Source organism: Spermophilus citellus (assembly GCF_964194105.1).
Source record: "Spermophilus citellus genome assembly, chromosome: 8".
In the NCBI taxonomy this organism is placed as follows: Eukaryota; Metazoa; Chordata; class Mammalia; order Rodentia; family Sciuridae; genus Spermophilus; species Spermophilus citellus.
In genome coordinates this window covers 42,635,637-42,661,172 of record NC_138189.1, presented here as the reverse complement: position 1 = coordinate 42,661,172, position 25,536 = coordinate 42,635,637, and the positions used below count along the sequence as shown (strand labels likewise).

General features: G+C 36.8%; 2 protein-coding genes across 13 annotated transcripts in view; one reads left to right on the top strand and one right to left on the bottom strand.

Moving 5' to 3' along the window:
* CLOCK (clock circadian regulator) overlaps positions 1-11,717 on the top strand; it is a 112,994-nt gene extending 101,277 nt beyond the window's left edge. For all 12 annotated transcript variants that reach the window (XM_081304620.1, XM_081304617.1, XM_081304611.1 and 9 more), the window contains 2 exons: positions 3,862-4,168; positions 6,369-11,717. In XM_081304620.1, coding sequence (XP_081160746.1) covers positions 3,862-4,168; positions 6,369-6,548 — 487 coding nt within the window. In that variant the 3' untranslated portion in view covers positions 6,549-11,717. The remainder of the gene's footprint in view (positions 1-3,861; positions 4,169-6,368) is intronic.
* A 3,522-nt stretch (positions 11,718-15,239) lies between these two features.
* TMEM165 (transmembrane protein 165) overlaps positions 15,240-25,536 on the bottom strand; it is a 30,138-nt gene continuing 19,841 nt past the window's right edge. Inside the window, exons 5-6 of the mRNA XM_081303888.1 lie at positions 16,694-16,799; positions 15,240-16,031 (exon numbers count right to left, since the gene is read on the bottom strand). Of these exons, the coding sequence (XP_081160014.1) occupies positions 15,955-16,031; positions 16,694-16,799 (183 nt within the window). The 3' untranslated portion in view covers positions 15,240-15,954. The remainder of the gene's footprint in view (positions 16,032-16,693; positions 16,800-25,536) is intronic.

Genomic DNA, 25,536 nt, shown 5'->3' with positions numbered 1-25,536 from the left:
AAGGGGAGTTGCATGGAAGATGGAAGGAGAACCTCATTGTTATACAGAATACATATATGATGTTGTAATGAGAAAAAGAAAAAAAAAGGTGTGTCACATTAGATTGGATAGAGATAAAGGATGAGAGAGGAGGGGAGGTATAGGGAGGATAGGAAGGGCAGCAGAATAGAATAGACAATATGATTGATGTATGTACATTCCATGTATATATTATATGTCAAAATACATTCTGTCATGTATGACTAAAAAAATTTTTAAAAAATAATAAAAAGGGAAACAAGTCATATTATTTGGTGTAATGAATACTTAGTAGGCTTTTAGAAGGGAAGAAGTGAGCAGTTTTATGAATTGAGGCAGGCAGGTGAAGGGAGGAGTGGTCAGGGAAAGCTTCACCACAGAGGAGATACTTGGCCTGTCTTAAAGAGCTTGGCCTTGAGTTTGCCTGTGGCAAGGAATTCAAGGAGGAATTCTAGGCAGAGGAAACAGTATATACAAAGCCACAGAGTGTGGTTGAGCATAAGTAGATTAAAGAATGTCTTGGGATGAGATAGATAAAGTATTATCTTTAAAAGTGACTGGATGCAATTCAGGTATTAATTTTAAGATTACAGAGAAATTGGCACTTAGCTCTTCTGTGATTAAACATACTTTGTTCATGTTATTTCTTTGAGCTTTCTTACACAGAATTTTTTAAAATTCTGTTTTGTTTCTTTGTTGTTTTTTGTTTGTTGCATTCAAGTGTTTGGCCCTGATGTATATAAAATACAGTATTTTATTTACAAGATCTGGCATGGACACAAACTAAATTTATTTTAGGGGATAGGGTTTTAGCTCAGAGGTATAATGTTTGCCTAGCATGCACAACACCCTAGGTTTGATTTCTGGCACCATAAAACAAATAAGTAAATAAATAAAAGTAAATTTATTTTGTCTGTGAATATATAAATAAAGTACATGTGTACTAACCTTAATATTTGTACCTACTTTAAATAGTTTATAATTTGGTTATGTCATGCTGTATCTACAGTATGATTTTATCTGTTTCCTTGCTGTAGTTGTCAATGTTAGAAACAACTTCTTCTCAGAAAGAAATGGAAAAAGTTTTGCTCCCCAGAGAGGCATTATTTTTTGTCTTTGTTAAGAAAATAGAAGAAGGAGCTGGGCATAGTGTCACACACCTATAATCCCAGCATCCTAGAACAGGTTGAGGCAAGAGGATCACAGGTTTGAGAATGGCCTGGGCCACTTAGCAAGAACCCATCTCAAAAAACAAAACAAGGAACTGGGTGTGATAGTGCATGTCTATAAACCCAGTGACTTGGAAGCCTGAGGCAGGAGAATTGCAAGTTCAAGGACAGCTTCAGCAAGTTAGTGAGGCTCTAATAAGCAACTTGACAAAGCTGTGTCTCAAAATAAAAATTAAAAAGGGCTGGGGACACTGAGTGCAGTGGCCCATGCCTATAATCCCAGCAGCTCAGGAGGCTGAGGCAGGAATATTGTGAGATCAAAGCTGCCCTCAACAACAGTGAGGTGCTAAGCAACTCAGTGAGACCCTATCTCTAAATTTAAAAAAGGGGGCCGGGCTAAGAATGTGGCTCAATGGTTAAGTGCCTCTGGATTACAACTCGAGTGTAGCCCCCCCTCCCCCCAAAAGAAGGTCTGGAGATATAGCTCAGTGGTAAAGTGTACCTGGGTTCAATCTTTATTACCAAAACAAAAAAATCTAACACAGTGGGCACCATAATATGATAAATTTATAAATTACAAGTACTTTATTCATTTGTTTTGATTTATGTTTTTTTAAATATTTATTTTTTAGTTGTAGTTATTTTATTTATATGTGGTGCTGAGAATCGAACCCAGGGTCCCGCACGTGCCAGGCAAGTGCTCTATCGCTGAGCCACAACCCCAGCCCTTGATTTATGTTTTTTAAGTTACCACCTTTAAATGTACATTTCTGACATAAATATAAAGTTTTTAAAAATTACCATATGGTAGCTTTAAGTTTGTTCCTGAACTATGTGCCACTTTATCTGACTCCTAAATACCTAGCCACTTTATGAAAAGAAAAAGTTCATTTTTTTTCAGTTTAAAAATTTTTTAACTGTGGTAAAATATACATAAAAAAAATTTACCATAGTAACCATTTTAAAGTATATGGTTGGGCCATTGAGTATATTCACACAGTTGTTGTCACTCTACCCTCAACCATCTGTCTCCAGAACTGTTTTCATTTTTCCAAACTGAGTCTTCATTCTTCATAACCATTAAACAACTTCCTAGCTTGCCCAACCCTGCCTCTTATCTATGGCAACCACCATTCTACTTTCTATCTATATGAATTTGACTACTTTGAGTATTTCATGTAAGTCAAAATACAGCATTTATCCTTTGGTTATTGGCTTATTTCACTTAGCCTAATGTTCTCAGGGTTCATCCATGTTGTAGCATGTGTAAGAATTTTCTTCCTTTCTAAGGTGAAATAATATCCCATTGTATTATATACTGTATTTTGTTTATTGATTTCACCTGCCAGTGGACACTTGAGTGGCTTCCACCTTTTGTTAGGTATGATTACTCACTGCTGCTATGAACATGGGTATAAGAGTTTCTGAGTCCCTCCTTTTATTTCTTTTGGATTATATGCCCAGGAGTAGAATTGCTTCATATGGTAATTCTATTTAATTTTTGTAGGAATTGCCATATGGTCTTTCATAGTGACTGTATCATTTTACAATACTACCAGCAGTACACAGAGGTTCCAGTTTCTCTACATCTTTGCCAACAGTGGTTATTTTTGTTGGATTTTTCTGTAATAGCTATCCTGATGGGTGTAAGGTGGCTGCTGCTTCTTGTTTTGATTTGCATTTCCTTAATGGTATTGAACAACTTTTCATGTGTTTATTGGCCGTTTATATATCTTTTTTGGAGAAATACCTATTCAAGTTAGACCTGTGTCCATTTTTTAAATGGGTTGATTGTTGTTTAGTTGTTATCGCTCTTCATATGTTCTGGTTATTATAATAACCAGATAAATCAGATACACGATTTGCAAGCATTTCTTCTCATTATTGAATTGCTTCATGCTGTCAGTTTTGCCCTTGGATGCATAAAATTTTTAATTTTGTGTAGTCCAGTTTATCTGTGTGTGTGTGAGAGAGAGAGCGAGAGAGAGAGAGAGAGAGAGAGGGAGAGAGACAGACAGAGATAGAGAGATACTGAAGGTTGAACTGAGACCTTGTACTTGCTAGGCAATCACTCTACTACTGAACTACATCTCTAGCCCTTTTTATTTTGAGTCAGGGTCTCACTAAATTGCCCAGGCTGGCCTTGAATTTGAGATCCTCCTGCCTCAGCCTGCCAAACAGCTGGTTATAGGTGTGTACCATCATGCCTGGGCAGTCTATTTATCGTTTTTGTCACCTGTGCTTTTGGTGTTATCCAAGGAATCATTGCCAATTACAATGTCACAAAACTTTTCCCATTTGCTTCTAAGAGTTTTATAGTTTTAACTTTTATGTTTGGGTGTTTGCTTCCTTTTGAATTGATTTTTGCATATGACGTAAATCAAAAGAACTAATTAATCAAGAACTAATTCACTTCATTCTTTTGAATATGGATATTTTAGAAAGTTGTTTTTTTATTATATTTGTTTTTGTTGTCATATGTTGATTTTGCCACATACATTTATGTCTTGCTGAAATCCCAAAGAGAATTTTTAAAAACAAAAGCAAAATAGGAGCATATAGCTTTTATAAAAATAAATTGGCAGTATTATTATCTTAGATAAGGGTTCATCTCATTGCCTTTTTGTGATGTATACTTTGTACTTTTGACTTTACTTCTTTCTTTCCTCTACAGATTTTCTCAAGGTCAGCAACTTGTGACCAAATTAGTGACTGCTCCTGTAGCTTGTGGGGCAGTCATGGTACCTAGTACTATGCTCATGGGTCAGGTGGTGACTGCCTATCCTACTTTTGCTGCACAACAGCAGCAGGCACAGACACTGTCAGTAACGCAGCAGCAACAGCAGCAGCAGCAGCAGCAGCAGCAGCAGCAGCAGCAGCAACAACAGCAGCAGCAGCAGAGTTCCCAGGAACAGCAGCTTCCTCCAGTTCAGCAACCATCTCAGGCTCAACTGACTCAAACACCACAGCAGTTTTTACAGGTAACTCTTCCTACAAGAAGCCACCTTAAACCTATTTATAATAGAATTAGGTGCTAAATGAAAGGTTTGTAAATTATCTCAAAAACTCATAAAAGCTTATGTACAATTTAAATCTCTACGAAGATAGAAAGCTTGTCCTGGGTAGCCATTATTTTCCTTCTCTTCATTGAAAGACTTTTAGCCCTGCCATTGGTATACCAAGTGATCTGAGCTGCTGGGTAGAATAAGTAATTTGTGGCCTATATGAGGGTACTTTTGTATAGCCTATTTTCCTCTCTGGAACTACAGTTTCTGGAAGTCAAGCAAAGACTCCTTTCTCTGTTTCCTTTCTTAATACCCAACAAATTCTGTCCTGAATAAGCAGGGGTATAAAAGGGATTTCTGTATCAGCCTACATATTATCTTAAATTATTTTGTTGGAATAAAGTTTATTGGATTTTTTTGTTATAAATAATGTCAGAGGAGAAATAGTGGCAGTACACAGTATGTGTTATAGTACAACTTGGATTCTAAAATCAGACTGTCCTGAGATTGTGTCACTGCTATACCACATATTGTGTGACCTTTGGCAAGTTAAACTGACCAAGCCTCACTTATTGCCTGGATGTGATAATAGTTCACAGATATTTAAAAAGTATAAAAGCTGATTGTAGTATAATGCACCTAGCTAGCTGTCATGTATAACCACTATGTTGACAAATGTAATAAACACTCAGATTAACCAAAGAACAGATATGTGGGTAAATTATATAGGATCTCCTTATCCAAAGGTTACAGCATAAGTTACCTATGGCAGGGTTGTCAGCAAAGAAATAAACAGTCTCTGGATCTCAGTACCCTCACTTGGAAGTCCAGCTCTTTCCCTTCCCTTTTACCTTGAGCACGTTTGTATGTAGATTAGCCTTGATTTGTACTGGAGACCACTTCATCTGGAACAGGCACTTGTCATCAAATTCACAGTTATACAACTAGAATATTCAAAAGTATACTATATATTAAAAAGTAAATACAGCCTTAATTTATCACTGTTTGTATCCTAGTCCAGATATAATCCTTGTTTTGATGATGTGGAAGACAAAAACAGATTAGTTGCCAAAATACATCTGGTAGTCATACAGTCTCTTAGACCTTAAGTCTGTACTGTAGCCATTAATAAATGGCTTTGCTATTAATATAAAGTAATAAGAATTTAAAACAAGTCCTAAACTATTATCTAAGGAAAATATATCCAATGATAATTAAGCAGAAACTTATATAAAAAAAGAGGATTTGCCTTAAGATCTCAGTCTATCAAGGAAGAAAGACCTCTAAAAGAATTAACCTTCTCTTTCTTGATTCTCTCAAAAAAGGCACCTAAAGATATCCATAAAAAAAGATGAGTGATGCCCTTCATAAATATACTTACTTGTGTATAATAAATGTACAGTTTGCTTTTTAAAATTGTTTCTCTGTCCCAAAATGTACTTAAGTTGTAATCCTGTAAGGCTCCTACATATCCTGAATTCATCTCACACAGAGTTTTGCTAATAACAGAGAAAAAAAAACTCTAAAAGTACTTACCAAAAGCTTAACGGTCTTTCAGGTTTAAGGGGGGGGGGGGGGAGAGTGTGTGTGTGTGTGTGTATGTGTGTGTCTCTCCCCTTCATACACACTCACAAACATCACCCACAACAACTCCATTTTAAAATTAAGAATCTTGCAACAAATGTATTGTCTTTGGGAAGGACTTTAAAATCTTCTTTTAGCTAGTTTCATATATATCCTGGAGTTACATTTATAAATAATATACCAGAAGTAAAAACTTGGTAAAAGAAATTGAGGGGCATAGAATTGAGACTTGCATCAAGTCAGGTAACTTGTAAATGGCAGAGCAAAACCCAAATGCGGGGCTTCTGACTACAGATCCTGGGCCTTTTTTGGTTTGGGTTGTTTTTGTTGTAACACCTAAGAATGTGTGGTTTCTCTCAAGACATTAGTTGCTTTCTATACCATGAAATCTCCAGGGCAGATTCCCTCGAAAAGTGAAATTTTTGTTATATTTTCAGAAAGGAAAAGCTTCTTAAGCATGCAAAAATATGATTTTAATCTTAGAGAGCAAAAATGTCCCTTGGATAGTGCACAACTTTAGCAAATCTTATGTGCACAGTATAATGGAGAGGGTAAAATAATGTTGGGTAATACATTGATTTTTCTTTTTTAGACTTCTAGGTTGCTCCATGGGAATCCTTCAGCTCAGCTCATCCTCTCTGCTGCGTTTCCACTACAACAGAGCACCTTCTCTCAGTCACATCACCAGCAACACCAGTCTCAGCAACAGCAGCAACTTAGTCGGCACAGGACTGACAGTTTGACTGATCCTTCTAAGGTTCAATCACAGTAGCACAAGTACTTCCTCCAGCGCCAAAGGAGGAAGGTGGTGGTCCATAAATGTTGCTCAGATGACCTGAGGTTAGGAGGAAAAGTTCCAGCAGTTTCATGAGATACAGTATTGAGTGTTCTAGTTCCTGGAATTAGTTGGTAGGGAAAATGTGCCTAGTGCTATAGATGTACATTAAATACCAGCCAGCAGAAGATGATCATAGGGACATAGCCAATTCTGACAGTGTTTCAGTTGCCCAGATATTTTTTGATGGAAAAAGAGTATATTGCCAAATGTTAAGAAGCTCAGCTATGAAATGACCTCCAGTGAATCAGAAAGGCACTAACAATGTTAATCACTTCTAGTGGTCTGTGCCTGTTATCAAGTGTTATAGAGGACACACCACTGCCATGTCAGGGGTTTGCTTACAATGATGCCATGAAGATAATCTAGTAGTCAATAGCCCCCCCTCTCCCTTTTCAGATAATGATGGAACAGTAATTTCAGAATGTTGTGTGGATTTAAATTTTTTGTGTACAGATACTGTAAAAATATGTTTATGTCTGGATGAAGGAGAGAAAGCAAAACATTGTATAAGCTGCATGAAAGCATTCTCTCTTCCATATGAGTACATTTCATTAGATTCCGACACCATGTACAAACTGATACATCAGTCTCTGTTTTTCCTTTTGTTTACAACATAATAGTGTTCTATTCACTTTTCCAGGGCACAAGTCTTTTTGTTCATACTTTGGCTGTGATGTCACAGTTTGTTCAGTGAGGTATGATGTGCTGCTGGGAATGGATTTTTTTTCAGGTTAAATTATTGATACAACAAGACTTTCAAGTTATTCAGAAATATCCCTCATTTCATTATTTTTGTTTGAAAATAGGATTTGCACTGCTTTATTTTAGATGGTTGGGAGTTTGATCACATATTTTGATATATTTCATTGTTGCAAATATTTATGTAAATGGTTTTCAACAAGCCTGAAAGTAATTTTAAGAATGTTTCAGTTATAGGAATAAAATTTGCACACAAACATAGGCACTTTTTAACATTCCCAATGGTGGGATTTTTAACTTTTAGGATTTGTTGGAATCTTTTTATTATCCTTCACAATTTCAATGCTTCTTTTAGTCAGAAATGATTCAGGGTTATTTGAGGGGGGGGGAACCCATAGTGCCTTGATTTTAATTCAGGTGATAACTCACCATCTTGAACTTGTCTGGTTTCAGTAGCAGTTTTTGAAACCTTAGTACATTTTTAACAGCATGTGGGTGTCAGTGTCATTCATTATTCCTCTAAGTTCCTATGAAGACTGCTGTGAGTCTCTTGGACTGGGGTACAAATAATTTAGAAATAAAAAAGATGACAACCTAACACTACACACTTTAAAGGTTCCCAAATTTGTTTCCTAGATTAAATAGTCGCTGGGCGTGGTGGTGCATGCCTGTAATCCCAGCAGCTAGGGAGGCTGAGACAGGAGGATTGCGAGTTCAAAGCCGGCCTCAGTAATGGCAAGGCGCTAAGTAATTGAGTGAGACCCTGTCTCTAAATAAAATATGTAATAAGGCTGGAGATGTGGCTCAGTGGTTGAGCACCCCTGAGTTAAAACCCAGGTACCCCTCCTCCAAAAGAAAGACCCCCCCAAAAAAAACCAACAAAACAAAAAACCCTAAACAGTCATTTAAGAATTACCTGTAAATATTGGCTCAATATAATATTGATATTTTTACCCAAAAAGGGCAAGTATTGGCTTTGCCTTCACTATATTGGGATATTGTAACTCACATGCTTTGTAAACATGAACTAAGATTTCATCTGGCAATATCATGTTCTAAAGGTAATAAATTTCAACACAAGTTACATATATTAAAAATAGTAATTTTTTAGATTTTATGGTACTAATACTGAAATTTACAACTATAGAACAAAAGATTAGTGGAAATTTCTTATTATAATATAAAAAATTATTACTAAAAAAGGGGAGGACAAATGTAATAAATCAAAATTGACCTTAAAAGAAAATGTAACAGAACTGAAGTTGTTAAACAGAAATGGTTTTGTGCAGTGAAAATCACCTACTGCAGAAGTACTAGATAGAAGGCTCAGGGGAATGCCAAGTCAGTTCTCTGTCCTTAGCTTTGCTATTATCCTTGAGGGACATATTGTTTTTCTGTAACAAAAACAAAACCATAACTGTCTATAATTAAATTAGAAAATTAATACTGTAAAAGAAAACAACCAAAGAAAATGGTACTTACCCTTCTACAAAAGAAGTGTGACTAGATACCAGTTAGTAATTAACATATCATGGAGTTCTAGCTAAATGATCATCCAGAAGAGATTCCTGACATTCCCATGAATGTCAAGAATGGTTGTCAGAATGTGTGTACCTGAGCATACATGCACATGGCAAAATCAGTGTTGTAAAATATGGCAATAGCATTGCTTTTCTCCCCTTCCAAATTGCCTTTCTTGACCTTATGCCATTCCGTATAAATCTTGAGTTGTGCCTCATTTATTTATTGGCAATACCTAGTGATAAGGACTTAGCTAACAAAAGATATGAACTATTATGTTAAGGCTTGCCCTCTAAGTACCATACTTAAAAGAAAGATTATGAACTGTGAATACCATGTACTCAACAGAAGCAAAACAGGCCACAAAGTAAATCTGCAGATTGTTTGTTTAACTCACATTCTTCAACTCTTAACTCCTTTAATTATTTTCCATCTTAACTGAATATTTGGGGAAGAAAAAAAAAATTATGTCACAATTCCTGTCGTTCTTCATGATTCATCTTTTTCCTGCTTGAAATTTACAGTTGCTAAATTTAAAGAAGCAGCCATGCTTTTCCTTTGCTGTCAGTATGGAGTATTATGTTGGAAAAACTGGTCAGCACAAGCTGCCCCTTCTTTACTTTGGTTTCCTTGTGCTTCTCCTAAATTTGAGTTGCAAGGCTAGTCCCTGTCCCCTTCCTTCCCTGTGAGACTTAAGCATTGAGAGGGAGATTCAGCAGTTGTCTGTTCTGTATTCCATTTTCATAGCCAAAGTTGTTAATTCAAATCCCAAACCTAAATCATGAAAAGATACCAAATGGAACCCTTTTCAGCTTCCCTCTGCTTTACTCTCACAGGGATTCAGTTTCTCTTAAAAACATTTTATTCTGGGTGGCACTTTTTAGATAAGAAACTGTGGAGATAAAGGAAAGATGCCAGCCCCCCTGCAGTTATCTTTCTGTGGACTGTTGGGGCACAGTGTGAGCCAGTATTGCCTCGCAAATACAAATAAGAACCACAGGGATTAATAAAGTTGCTGCTGAGAGTGATGTCACACCAGAACCTAGACACTTGAAAAGTACTTGTTTTTGTTTTGAGTAAAATATGGGCAGAAAAGTAAATGTGGTGAATGGGGTGGAAGGGGCGGTGTAGTGTGAAAGTAAATACTACAGTTCAGTTTTCCGAACTACATCCTAAATTCAGGGGGTAATTTTAGAGTGATGTGCTCTGCTTTGTCACTTAGATGTGGCTTAGGAATGTACTAGTAATAAAAGGATGCCAGTGATCTTGACTAGTTTGTTTGAGAATATTTAGTGCAGAATAGTGTGTGTGTTTGAATTCTTCAGATGTGCTGTAGTTGTTGGTTGTTGCCTTAAAGCAGTCTCTTGAAGTTAGGAGCACTGAAGCAGTCCGGCTCTGTAAAGGGCATTGTGTTGAAGGGAGCTATGAACCCTTATTCAAGAAGCCTTAGAAAAGGACCCTGAAAATAGCCTAAAAAGGTAGAAATTCTTTTCAACTGGACATTATTCTTTATGTTTGAAAATGTTTCCACTACATTGAGGCAAACTTTTAAGTGGACTACAGATAGCATTTAACTTTAGTTTTTCTTCCTTTTTTATTTCTTTGGTGATTGAAGATTTGTTTGAACATTTGTGTAAAGCTCATTCAAGTCTACAACCTTTCCTATATCTGTGGCCCTGTTCTTAGTCCCACAGGAGTCCACATTGGAAAGTATAAACACTGGATATTGATATTGCTGAGTGCATCTAGCCAGGAGAAGGCTGATTGGAACTTTTCAGTGGTGGAGAAAACACAGCACAAAGGCACTTGCCATTTTAATAGTGATTTGGAGAGAGAGATCTTTTTAAGTTTGTCTGAATTGGGTGAGCATTCTTTTAAAAGGAGCTTCTGAAGTCATTGCAAAGGAAAAGAGTCGACTATTTTTATAGCATATTTAATATATTTGTATATAACTATGAGTATAGTAGAAACCCTCCACATGCTTCCCACTTTTCTAATTTCCTCCCCTTTTTGCCATAGCCCTAGTATAGCCTCGTCCGCATGGGTAATGTGCCTATTGTCAGCCTACCAAAAGATAGTGCTGCTGCTTTTTGAGACAGGTGAGAAGACCAGACTCTCATGCCTGGGGATCCTTTATAGGAGGAATAGCACACACTTAACATACTGCAGTCTAAAAGCATCATTTTGAAATGTAACAAGCACTTTATTGCAATTATTCATTTTGATAAAGTTTATCTTAGGCATTAACCATTTCTAAAGGATCCCCAAATCATCACTTAGGTGAAATAATAAAATGACACATTTCTGAGAAATGTTTAGATCCAGTGAACCGTAGTAGGTTTATGGGAGTGATCTCAAGATAGCCAAATGAACTCTTGACTTTTGTTTTGAATGTGGTGGAATTAAGAGACTGTAGATGCCTAGTTCCATTTAAACACTATTGTAAATCTATCTTGCCTATTGTGTGGACACCAAAAGAGACCAATGAGCCTGTTTATTTTCAGAGGTCTAGGAAAATTGCATCCATGTGAGTAGATGTACTGAACTAATCTAAAAGTGATTGGTAGTGATATTTTAGAATACAGTAATTTCAAGAATTATTCTGAGTGTTTTAAATGTGCCCTGAAATGTTGGCATGTCATTTCAGCGTTTCCATTTGAATTCTCTTGTAATATTTTTGCACAAAAAGAACTGAGAAAAAGACTACTTTGGTTGAAGAAAAAGAAAAGTATAATTTGGTCTTATTTTAATGTCTCCTGTGGAAGCACTGGGGATAAATTTTGTTGGTATAGTTATTAATTCAGGATATTTAAAACAGTGTTGAACAGCTCACCAGAAATTAAGCAAACTTGGATATTTAAAAATTAAAATACTTTCTTTCCATGTGACTGTTTTGCATAGTTTTTTTTCCCCCCCACACTGTCATAACACTACATTCCTTGTTTTTCTTAAATAATACTTTGCAGGTTTTGATATTTTGTACAATGCCTGGGTTATTCCTAGGGAATGATCTTTAGCGTAATAGGATATAGTTTCTAACGAGACTATTAAGTAAAATTCCATCTCCACCACCAGCAAACACTGAGGTGCTGCATTAAATGACAATCAAAATAGTAAGTATTTAGAAAGTGGTTGAAAGAAGCAATTGCTTTGAAAGCAGTTCTCTGGGTTTCTTGAGTAAAAAATCAGCTAAATATATTTATTTATATTTTTAGGTATCTTTGCATTCTGTTTTCTCATCCGTGATTTAAGTGTCATGTATCTAATTTGTGGTTGGTTGTTTTGCATCATCTTGTACTTGGAGAACTGGCTCTTATTTGGGGCTGTTGCTAGCTCTCTTGATGACTCCATGAACAATCCAAATCTGTTTCACTGCAGGATGGTAGTGGAGGGCCCAAATTCAGATGCCTCTACACTTCCCTCCTGCTCTCAAATAATTGAAGAAAAAAAATTAAAAGGTAACTCCTTTAAACTCTGCTTTACATAACTTGGATCTTTTTCTAGTGTCACTTGCTGCCTTCTCTATTTTACAGGCACTTTTTGTATGATTACGTCCCCAAATACAGCCAAAGGCCAGTATGACAGAACCAGTGGCATGCATTGCCTCTATTTTGTCCATTTCAAGTCATGTTAGTAAAACAGCATCTTCTAATGGCTGTCATTATCATATCCACATTAAAGTCCTTAAATATAAATGGAATAATGTATACACACTGAAAACTTGTACTACAAAAGTTTGCTGTCTTTATATAGTGTAGTGTTGCTTGATGTTTTAAAAACAAACCAAACCTCCATACACAGCATTGTCCAATAAAGCAGTGTTTGAACATTCTGAAGCCTAGCTATTTGAGGATTCTTCTTGCTTACATGTATTGGTACATAATCCTCCACATTAGAGCTCCCAGAGTAACTTTGGAGTCCCATAGGCTAGGAATAGCACACACAGGGATCCCTTAGAGAATGTTAATTAAAACATGTCAACCAAATGTTGGTTTAAATCAAAGATATGCTATGTTTTCAAATGCATGCTTTTAAATCTCTGAGCAAACAAACTGTGACATCGCTTTAAGAAATAACATTCAAGTGTGTGTGTGTGTGTGTGTGGTGTGAGAGAGAGAGAGAGAGAGAGAGAGATGGCTTGTACTGGTGCAGATTCACTGCTGGCAATGGTTGTGCCAGTACTAAGAAGCTAGAATGTGGGGAAAGCCGTTATCTTCAAATTGATGTGTACCTAGACAATCATCTTCAAGCAAAAAAGTTGTCCAGGAAAAATTAAAAAAAAAAAAAATGTCAGCCAGAATAGAACGGCTGTAATTTAAACCATTCTAGAATTATTTTGAAATCTATTTTACTATGGTTTAAGTTAGGGAAGGGCCTCAGTATGGCACTTTCATATTCACTCTGTGTGAAAATCAAAACCCAAAGATGAGTTAAATCAGTGCTGTATTGAAACCAGTTAGTGCAAAAAAAAAAAAGTTTTATCTTTGTAAATTTTTAATTGTTTGTTTAACATCAAGTTGGTAGTTGTAAAAACACACACCAAATTCTTTTCTAATGTTCTGTGTGGTTCTTAGTGTGCTATTCTTTATTCTTGACATTGCTGTCTGTACTGCTTGGTTCTTGGTTTTAAAATAAAAATGTAGACATAGCCTGTCATTCTTATTTCCAAAAAGGTAGAGCTGTTATTAAATGGCTACTGAATACCTTTTCTTCCCCTAAAGCAAACATTTAAATGAAATCCAAATTAATTTTCAAAAATGAGACTTGGCATTTTTCAGGTATTGTCTCCTGCCAAAGTCCTAAATTGCATAGAAGCATGAGGGATAATGAATGGTTTCAATGGTGCTATATTAGAGTCTTTGATTTCTATGAGCTATGTTTGGAAATATTGTATAAAATATGTGGATCATTTTGTTACCAACTTAATATTGCCATCTTAATTTTATGTTACAATTGGCTACACTCACTTTTCAAAGCTGACCATTGAAAAGAAAGTCAAAATGTGTGACTAGCCTACATCCACTCAGACTTCTTGCTCTGTGATCATTTTTCCAAGTTATGATGTGCATAGCTTTTCAAATCTACATATACTCTTATAATGTTCTTTCCCATAGATTCTTGTATATTCAGAACCTAAAATCATAGCAAGAGAACCAAGCAGTAGTATTGTGGATTTTTTTTTTTTTTTTGTAAATGTAAAAATAATTAGATCCAGACTTTGTTTCCTTCTTCAATTTTAAAAATAAAAAATACCTCAGTGCTATGTTTTTCAGTATCACCTGCATTTCTCCAAAAGTAACATCTGCTTTATGTGGCACGTAACTTGTAAGAATCACATTTTGGAGTTTAAAGACTATTAAATATTTTAAAATCACCATCAATGACATTTTCCTTTCTTTTCTTCAACAGATGCTAACTGTATTAGCATTTTTTACCTTGTAGCTTAGGTCTGAATTACCAGAATCTCTAAGTAGTTAATTCTGTCCTGTTACAATAAACAAAACAACAACAAAAGCCTATGCTGTTATTCACATAGCAAGCTAGTTACTGGGGCCAGGCTACCTAATCTTCATCAGTCTGTGTGGTACCAGGCCACCTAATCTTCATCAGTCTGTGATGGTACCAGCTACTTTCTACCAGAAAATCTCCTTTCTGTTCTTAGAAAATAAATATTAGTGTAATAGTTCCTCACTGTCTTTGTTTATAAGTTAAGGCAGTTAATTAGGAGTCTCTGTTACTTTGAAGTGTTTTGTCTTAATTCATGGATATTGTTTTTTTCTATCCTATAATATACATTTTTTATGGAGTTAGAGAACTCCTTAGAAGTTTCCAAAAATGATGTTTTTCTTTGATAGTATTATGCTGCTCCCTAACAGCTGAAAGCTACTTTGTAGCTGAGGACCACTTGTAGGTTTCTTTAGAGGTCAGCTGCCCTTTCCACAGCTACTGAGATTAGCTGGGTCCTTTCACAGTCTTGTCAAGTTACAGATTACATTGTGGACCTCACACAGGCTGGGAGAACAGCTGTTGTACTGACTGAGTGGAGTGGTAAAGTTCGAGTAGACTTTAAATGACTGATTACTGAAGCTGCTATGATAAAATGAGGCGTCCTTAGCATAAGGAATAATTGCAGGCTCTGACATTAAACTGCCTGGTTTGCCTCCCTGCTCTACAGTGTCACCTTGGGTAAGTTGCCCTTTTTAAAAAACCTTGTATTGATGCCTACTACCTAATAGAATCGTGAAGGCCAAGTGAGACAGTGCTTCAGAATAATATCTAGCTTCTGTTTAGCTACACATCAGTGTTTGTTTTTATATCTACTTTAGAAATAGCCTAGATAATAGCAATACTACTTTGGTAAGTTAGAAAAGTTAATGACTTGTATAACACACAAGGAGAAACAAGCACTGGTCATACAACTTTTATTTACATTGTATCTATGTTACATTGTTTATTCAATATAGAAAAAATATGAATACATTCATAGTATCCTTTTTTAATTTGGTAATTCCACATTGTCAAATATTGACTATTTTCATATTGGGTGTCCTACCCAATTAAAAAAAAGAATGGACTTAGAAAACAATTCTAATTGCATCATGTTATTGATATAGTAATTATTACCTTATTTGTTGTCTCTTTTTAAAAACAATCTAATTTTGAAGACATGATTAAACTACTACTTAGTGGCTTAGGGAAATATTTTTTAAAAAGAAATTCATTCTTTCTTTCCACAAGGAAATTTTTAAGGTAAACATCTGAAATGCCTCAGTGACCAAGGAGAATATATTCCTTATAAAGGGGTCATGTTGAAAGAAAATCAAATGGTAGACCCCACTGCACAATGGTTCTACACATACCAAACAGAAATGGGGACTATATTGACAATTATGTTGCAAAAAGCCCACACTGAGAAGTCGGGTTTCTTTTAAAAATCCATTTTACAAATAAAATCAGTGATTATCTTTTTTGGACATAATACTTTCATTAAATTGGTCAAACTCAAAAATCAATGCTACAAAATACAGTATTTTCCATTGCTTTTAGTTGTAATGTACACTATGTACAGAATGACAGTAGTTACCTATCTTATACTAAATACAGATGAACAAATAGTGTGTTAAAAACCAGAATCAGGACTTATAAATAGTGCAGAAAATGCAAATGCCAAAAACACGACACCTCCTATGATCGTCACTGGAAGAGAAGAAAAAAAATTAAATGAAGCAAAATTTCTCCTGTACCCTGATATTCTACAAACAAAATTTTGAGGGAGACAATGAATTTACCTGTTTATTTCTAGTCTAGTAAACTAACCTTGAATACAAATTCACTCCATTTATACAGCAAAGAACAACACTTAACATTCCTAATCAGTTTCTTTTCTGACACTATCTTGGGAAATCATAGCATTAAATTGAGATAGTGCTGATAAACAACATTACAACTATACATCCCAAAACCCAATCATAAAGAAGAATGTTCAACAACCTCTGGCTAAAAAAGGGTAGCTATTTCATTGGTAGGCCTCCAGATTATTTATAGCTGCATAGGAAATGTTCAGCAGAATCAGTACACCTGGTTCATACCTGATTCTCAGTCTTAATATGTTTTTAAGATCCAAAATTTCCCATATTCCCATATGATAATTACTATGATATCACTGGTGTTTTTAGATGCACTTTTTATTTAACTGACTTCTACCCATGGGGAAAGCAGTTGGGTGATACCTAGGACTTCAAAGAAGATAATTACAAAGACCAGGTGTATTTTAGAAGAAAGAACTTAAATACAGAACTAACACACACACCCTATTTCTAACCTCTCAGAATGAGAAAAAAGAAAAACAATTGACTTACCAGTTCTGACAGAGATTTTTTGTGCTATCATTCTTCCTCCAATTACTGCCAATCCAGTGCATAAGCAGTGTCCCACTGTTCCACCCACTGCTACACCATAGGGATCCTGGAAAGGAAGCATAACCAGCATTAATTTACTAGTTTGAAACGAAAGTTGAAACTGCTACTAAGTGCTGCTGTTAAGAAGCACTGAAGGGAGGGCGGGGAGTGGACCATGTGAATGGGCTTCGGAGCCTGAGCGCCGCACAGTGTTTTAAAGAAGCAGGATGCTGCTCTAGACGTGGAAAAAAATCAGTCCTGCCGCTGTTTTAGAAGACATGTGGTGTATATAAAGTTTGTGATAGTTGGCGGAAATTTTGACAAACAGCTATGACTCAGCATTAATCCATCCGGCTGAAACAACTGGTCAGCCCTTCTAATCCTACGGAGGTAAATGCCTACCGAGCCTTCATAAGTAGTGGCCACAGGTTTGAAACGGGGCTTGGGTGAGACAGTAAGGACCCACCCGTTGCATTGGTCGCCCGGCAAAGGGAAACGAACTGTCGCCATGTGCAAGAGACACCACTATGGCAGAGAACTGACGTCATCAGACTGCTGCGGAGGAGATAACTTCATTGAAACCTGCAGGTACAGGTGTGTGATCCCCTAGCCTTCCCTCTCCACACATCGGGGAAACCTTAAGGGCCCCTCCCAGCTCTCCCGTGAGTGCTACAGCCAGCCCAAGGGAATCAGAGGTGGTGCGGGACCCGCAGCGTGGGACTACCGCTCCCACCAGGGCTGACTGCTGAGGTCTCTTGCACCAGCTACGGGGGAGTGGCTACCGGAGGGCAAGTAAAATCCGCTGAGGATTCCCAGCCCCAAGCTCTACAAACTTAGGGTCTGAGGGAATGGCAAACTGGAAGAGTGTGCCCAGTCGTTCATGAAAACAGGGCTCCCGGGAGCAGCAGACCAGACCTGTAGCCAGTATTGTGGTGAGAGAGGCCTGGCTAGAGGAAAAGTGGGAAGTGACTAGACACAAGAGGAGGCCCTAGAAAATCAGGATTGGAGACTCGCTCAGGCTGGGAGGAGCTGCTGCACAGTGATTGGTTCCCGCGTATTGACAGGAGAAACTTGACCTGGTGGGCACAGCGCCACCTACTGGAAGAGAAGTTAATCAAACTCTAAGACTCCATTTATTAGGTTTTTTTTTTCTTTTTCTTTTTTTCTTTTCTCTTTTTTTTGATTTGGGTTTTTCTTTCATTTTCATTTTTCTTTCTTGTTGTTTTATTAATTTTTTTTTACAAAATATTTTTTTTAATTTTTTTCTTCTAATTTTAATTTTAATTTTTTTAATTATTATTTTCTTTAAATTTTTTTTTTAGTTCCTATTTTTTTCTTCTTTAGTCTTTTCATTTTTCTTATCCCCCTTTCCTTGAAGTCTACCTGCCTACTCTCATTCTCTTTAGTGACTTCTTCCCTTCCCTTCTAATACCTTTCCTCCCAAGCATCAAATTAATTTATAGGAGTAAACAGTAACTCAGCAGTCAAACAGAACAAGAAGTAACATGAGCAGCTTCAAAAAACAAGGAAGAAAAGGAGTATAAACAATGCAGGACAGCCTAAATATTCAGGAGGACCTAGAGTCATCAGAAAAATGGTCATATAAAGAACTCAAGGAACACCTTAGACAGATGGAATGGAACCTTAAAGAGGATACGAGACAGCAAATTCAAGCAGCGAAAGAACACATTGAGAATGAATTACATAAACAGATAAAAGAAGTAGTTAAGCATCTTTATCAGGAGATAGAGATTATAAAAAATAATCAAACAATAATTCTAGAAATGAAGGAAACGATAAACCAAATTAAAAACTCAATTGAGAGTATCACTAACAGAGTGGAGCAAGTAGAAGCCAGAACGTCAGATAATGAAGACAAAATATATCATCTTGAAAAGAGTCTAGCCAACTCAGAAAGGCTGGTAAAAAATCATGAGAAAAACATCCAAGAGTTATGGGATAACATAAAAAAACCAAACTTACGAGTCATCGGGATAGAAGAAGGTACAGAGACTCAAACCAAGGGAATGAGTAACCTGCTAAATGAAATAATTACAGAAAACTTTCCAGAAATAAAAAAGGAAACAGATATACAAATTGAAGATGCATACAGGACACCGAGCACACAAAATCACAGTAGACCAACGCCAAGACACATTGTTATGAAGATATCCAATATACAGAACAAAGAGAAAATATTAAAAGCTACAAGAGAAAGGAGACAGATTACATTCAGGGGTAAACCAATAAGGTTAACAACGGATTTTTCATCACAGACACTGAAAGCAAGAAGGTCATGGAACAATGTATTTCAAACATTGAAAGACAATGGATGCCAACCAAGAATTCTGTATCCAGCAAAATTAAGCTTCAGGTATGACAACGAAATAAAAATCTTTCATGATAAACAAAAGTTAAAAGAATTTGCAGCCAGAAAACCAGCATTGCAAAGCATTTTGAGCAAAACACTACACGAGGAAGAAATGAAAAACAATAACCAAAACCATCAGTGGGAAGTGCCTCAGTAAAGACAGAGGGCGAGGGGAAAGATAATCATGGAGAAACAAACTAAATTTTTTAAAAAAAGAATAAACAATCAAACATGGATGGAAGTTAAAACCATATATCAATAGTAACTCTGAATGTTAATGGTTTAAACTCTCCAATAAAGCGACATAGGCTGGTATCATGGATTAAAAAAACAAATCCAACAATATGCTGCCTCCAGGAGACACATCTGATTGGAAAAGACATACACAGGCTGAAGGTGAAAGGATGGGAAAAAATATACCACGCACACGGTCCTCGTAAGCAAGCAGGGGTGGCCATTCTCATATCGAATGAAATCGACTTCAAGACTAAGTTAATCAAAAGGGATAAAGAAGGTCATTATATAATGTTAAAAGGAACCATTCACCAACAAGACATAACAATTATCAATATTTACGCACCAAATAATTGTGCTGCGACATTCATAAAACAAATTCTCCTCAAGTTCAAGAATCAAATAGACCACAACACAATAATTATGGGTGACTTCAACACACCTCTCTCACCATTGGACAGATCCTCCAAACAAAAGTTGAATAAAGAAACTATAGAACTCAATACCACAATCAATAACCTAGACTTAACTGACTTATATAGAATATATCAACCATCATCAAATGGATATACTTTTTTCTCAGCAGCACATGGATCCTTCTCAAAAATAGACCATATATTATGCCATAGGGCAACCCTCAGTAAATATAAAGGGGTGGAGATAATACCATGCATTTTATCTGATCATAATGGAATGAAACTGGAAATCAATGATAAAAGAAGGAAGGAAAAATCCTACATCACATGGACAATGAACAATATGTTACTGAATGATCAATGGGTTACAGAAGACATAAAGGAGGAAATCAAAAAATTCTTAGAGATAAATGAAAATACAGACACAACATATCGGAATCTATGGGACACAATGAAAGCAGTTTTAAGAGGAAAATTCATCGCCTGGGGGTCATTCCTCAAAAAAAGAAAAAACCAACAAATAAATGAGCTCACACTCCAACTCAAAGCCCTAGAAAAGGAAGAGCAAAACAACAGCAAATGTAGCAGAAGGCAAGAAATAATTAAAATCAGAGCGGAAATCAATGAAATTGAAACAAAAGAAACTATTGAAAAAATTAACAAAACTAAAAGTTGGTTCTTCGAAAAAATAAATAAGATCGACAGACCTTTAGCCATGCTAACGAAGAGAAGAAGAGAGAGAACTCAAATAACTAACATACGGGATGAAAAAGGCAATATCACAACAGATGCTACAGAAATACAGAAGACAATTAGAAATTATTTTGAAAACCTATATTCCAATAAAATAGAAGATAGTGAAGACATCGATAAATTTCTTAAGTCATATGATTTGCCCAGACTGAGTCAGGAGGATACACACAATCTGAACAGACAATATCAATGGATGAAATTGAAGAAGCCATCAAAAGACTACCAACCAAGAAAAGCCCAGGACCGGATGGGTATACAGCGGAGTTTTACAAAACCTTTAAAGAAGAATTAATACCAATACTTTTCAAGTTATTTCAGGAAATAGAAAAAGAGGGAGCTCTTCCAAATTCATTCTATGAGGCCAACATCACCCTGATTCCGAAACCAAAGACTCCTCAAAGAAAGAAAACTACAGACCAATATCTCTAATGAACCTAGATGCAAAAATCCTCAATAAAATTCTGGCGAATCGAATACAAAAACACATCAAAAAAATTGTGCACCATGATCAAGTAGGATTCATCCCTGGGATGCAAGGATGGTTCAACATATGGAAATCAATAAATGTTATTCACCACATCAATAGACTTAAAGATAAGAACCATATGATCATCTCGATAGATGCAGAGAAAGCATTTGACAAAGTACAGCATCCCTTTATGTTCAAAACATTAGAAAAACTAGGGATAACAGGAACTTACCTTGACATTGTAAAAGCTATCTATGCTAAGCCTCAGGCTAGCATCATTCTGAATGGACAAAAGTTGAAGACATTCCCTCTAAAATCCGGAACAAGACAGGGATGCCCTCTATTTCCACTTCTATTCAATATAGTTCTCGAAACACTGGCCAGAGCAATTAGACAGACGAAAGAAATTAAAGGCATAAAAATTGGAAAAGAAGAACTTAAATTATCACTATTTGCAGATGACATGATTCTATACCTAGAAGACCCAAAAGGGTCTACAAAGAAACTACTAGAACTAATAAATGAATTCAGCAAAGTGGCAGGATATAAAATCAACACGCATAAATCAAAGGCATTTCTGTATATCAGCGACAAAACCTCTGAAATGGAAATGAGGAAAAACACTCCATTCACAATATCCTCAAAAAAAAATAAAATACTTGGGAATCAACCTAACAAAAGAGGTGAAAGATTTATACAATGAAAACTACAGAACCCTAAAGAGAGAAGTAGAAGAAGATCTTAGAAGATGGAAAAATATACCCTGTTCATGGATAGGCAGAACTAACATTATCAAAATGGCAATATTACCAAAAGTTCTCTATAGGTTTAATGCAATGCCAATCAAAATCCCAACGGCATTTCTTGTAGAAATAGAGAAAGCAATCATGAAATTCATATGGAAAAATAAAAGACCCAGAATAGCAAAAGCAATTCTAAGCAGGAAGTGTGAATCAGGCGGTATAGCGATACCAGATTTCAAACTATATTACAGAGCAATAGTGACAAAAACAGCATGGTACTGGTACCAAAACAGGCGGGTGGACCAATGGTATAGAATAGAGGACACAGAGACTAATCCACAAAGTTACAACTATCTTATATTTGATAAAGGGGCTAAAAGCATGCAATGGAGGAAGGATAGCATCTTCAACAAATGGTGCTGGGAAAACTGGAAATCCATATGCAACAAAATGAAACTGAATCCCTTTCTCTCGCCATGCACAAAAGTTAACTCAAAATGGATCAAGGAGCTTGATATCAAATCAGAAACTCTGCGTCTGATAGAAGAAAAAGTTGGCTCCGATCTACAGATTGTGGGGTCGGGCTCCAAATTCCTTAATAGGACACCCATAGCACAAGAGTTAATAACTAGAATCAACAAATGGGACTTAATTAAACTGAAAAGTTTTTTCTCAGCAAAAGAAACAATAAGAGAGGTAAATAGGGAGCCTACATCCTGGGAACAAATCTTTACTCCTCACACTTCAGATAGAGCCCTAATATCCAGAGTATACAAAGAACTCAAAAAATTAGACAATAAGATAACAAATAACCCAATCAACAAATGGGACAAGGACCTGAACAGACACTTCTCAGAGGAGGATATACAATCAATCAACAAGTACATGAAAAAATGCTCTCCATCTCTAGCAGTCAGAGAAATGCAAATCAAAACCACCCTAAGATACCATCTCACTCCAGTAAGATTGGCAGCCACTATGAAGTCAAACAACAACAAGTGTTGGCGAGGATGTGGAGAAAAGGGTACACTTGTACATTGCTGGTGGGACTGCAAATTGGTGCGGCCAATTTGGAAAGCAGTTTGGAGATTCCTGGGAAAGATGGGAATGGAACCACCATTTGACCCTGCTATTGCCCTTCTCGGACTATTCCCTGAAGACCTTAAAAGAGCATGCTACAGGGATACTGCCACATCGATGTTCATAGCAGCACAATTCACAATAGCTAGACTGTGGAACCAACCCAGATGCCCTTCAATAGATGAATGGATTAAAAAAATGTGGCATCTATACACAATGGAGTACTATGCAGCAATAAAAAATGACAAAATCATAGAATTTGCAGGGAAATGGATGGCATTAGAGCAGATTATGCTTAGTGAAGCTAGCCAATCCCTAAAAAACAAATACCAAATGTCTTCTTTGATATAATGAGAGCAACTATGGACAGAGCAGGGAGGAAGAGTAGGAAGAAAAGATTAACATTAAACAGAGACATGAGATGGGAGGGAAAGGGAGAGAAAAGGGAAATTGCATGGAAATGAAGGGAGACCCTCATTGCTATACAAAATTACATATAAGAGGTTGTGAGGGGAATGGGAAAATAAACAAGGAGAGAAATGAATTACAGTAGATGGGGTAGAGAGAGAAGATGGGAGGGGAGGGGAGGGGGGATAGTAGGGGATAGGAAAGGTAGCAGAATACAACAATTACTAATAGGGCATTATGTAAAATTGTGGATGTGTAACCGACGTGATTCTGCAATCTGCATTTGGGGTAAAATTGGGGGTTCATAACCCACTTCAATCTAATGTATGAAATATGATATGTCAAGAGCTTTGTAATGTTGTGAACAACCAATAAAAAAAAAAAAAAAGAAGAAGCACTGAAGATGGAGGCCAGTCACAAAAAACATAAACAGTATAAAAATCCAGGTGTACTGAACTTCATGAAAGGTATATAACAGCTTCTTGAAGGCATATGTACCAGTTGACCTAAACTAGATAAAACTGAGTAAACCTTTATGGTATAGTATGGCTGTGCTTCCTGAGAAATAAACCTCACTCTTTAGTCTTCATGCTGTTAGCTCAGTACCCGGAATACTTTTCATCCAGTCAAATTAGAATCAGTGAAGGTTTTCCAGGAAACAGCTCTGAAGGGCAGCAGGTGTTGTTAGCAAGAGGATTTGATTTTTGTTTTGTAGGGGAAGGAAATGCTAAGGAGAAAGCGGTAAAAGAAAACCAACTTCAGAGCTCTTCAGCCTTTCTACGGAGAACCAACAAGGCACCAGAGGATTCCACAAGAGGATTCCACAAGGGAGCCAGGTCATGAAGGATACTGTAAACTTGGGGTTCAACCTTTGTCTTTAGACACTGGCTGATTTCTACATGGGGCATGATATAACAGGCTTATGCTTAAAGATCTAAATGGACAAAATGTACTGGAGGGGAATGAGACTGAAGATAAGGTGAGAAGATACGGAAAGAAGCAACACTGGCCTGGTTGAGGTGGGAAGCTATAGGTATAGAAAAGGCAGATGACTTTAAGAGAAATTGTGTGGCATAATTAATGCCTCAAGGATAAACAAATGATAAGTGCTCTGAAAATCAGGCATGACACCCAAGTTTCTCTTCAATTATCTGGGTGAGTTAAAGTAACTCCATTGAGATTAAAAAGAGAGGAGGAGCAGAGAAAGGCTTAAAGTTGCTGACAGGAGTAAGAAGTGTAAGAATCAGATGAATGTGATGGTGGAGAAGCTAAGGGACTGAACATAATAACCCTGGGAGAGGATGCTAAAGAAGGATGTTGATAAACAATCCTCAAAGGATGACAGAGTAAGAGGAATCAAAGGAGACTGAAAGGTGGCCAGGCAGTTAGCCTCCCAAGAGACCACAGCAGGTCTCGTCAGTGGCTGCAGTGAGCTCTTCAAAGCCCCCAGTCAGCACTCCTGGTGAGGTTAGATCTGTGGTTTCAAAGGCAACCAAGTACAATGACATTTATTCCTATCACAGCCAAGCTCTTTGAGACTGTGGGAAGAGGAAGAAAGTGCTATTTGGCAGAGAACTAGACTTGAAGAAAGGGGGCTTCCCACCCCCAACAAAGCTGAGAAAAGACTCATGCTAAAAATGCCCCCCAAATTGCGCTGGGACAAAGGTAAAGATATTTGAGAAGCTAAGAGCCAGGACATAGGAGGAAGCAACTGCAGTTGTGAGGGGTAGGAAATGAAGAAAAGCAGGCTATTGCTCTCTGAAGCAGGAGGGAGCCCAGTGCCTTGGCGTGGGCAGTGTATGTGCACAGACAGGAAGTGGAAATGGTATGAAGCATGAATGGAAAATTAGGACTACACTTCCCAAATTCTATTTGTGTATTATAACCTCTATAACTGCTACCCCAGAAGATAGCATCATTCTATTTGAGAATGATACCTGAAAAAGTCACTAGATTAAATAAAACCCATTTTTCAGATTGTTAATTTACAGAATGAATCCTTAAAAAAGAAAGAAAAAAAAGCCAAGGAAATATCACTTGACAAATATGACCCAAAGTTCTCTACTTACTCCCAACCCCCTCGTATCCATTAACATTTCAAAGATACTAGGGTTCTGTGATATGCAATTTAGGAACATCAATGTTGGAAGTAGAGATGCAGAGTAAAATGGTTTGAACCAACTGTGTGGTTCATATAAAAAAAAAAAGAATATTAAGGGAACAAAATAGACACAACACATTTGCCCTTTAACAGCTCACTAAATACCACTGCAGTGCTGGGTATGGAAGGGTGGCTGATGGAGTGCTGTGTTGGGGACTGTGCTGCCTAC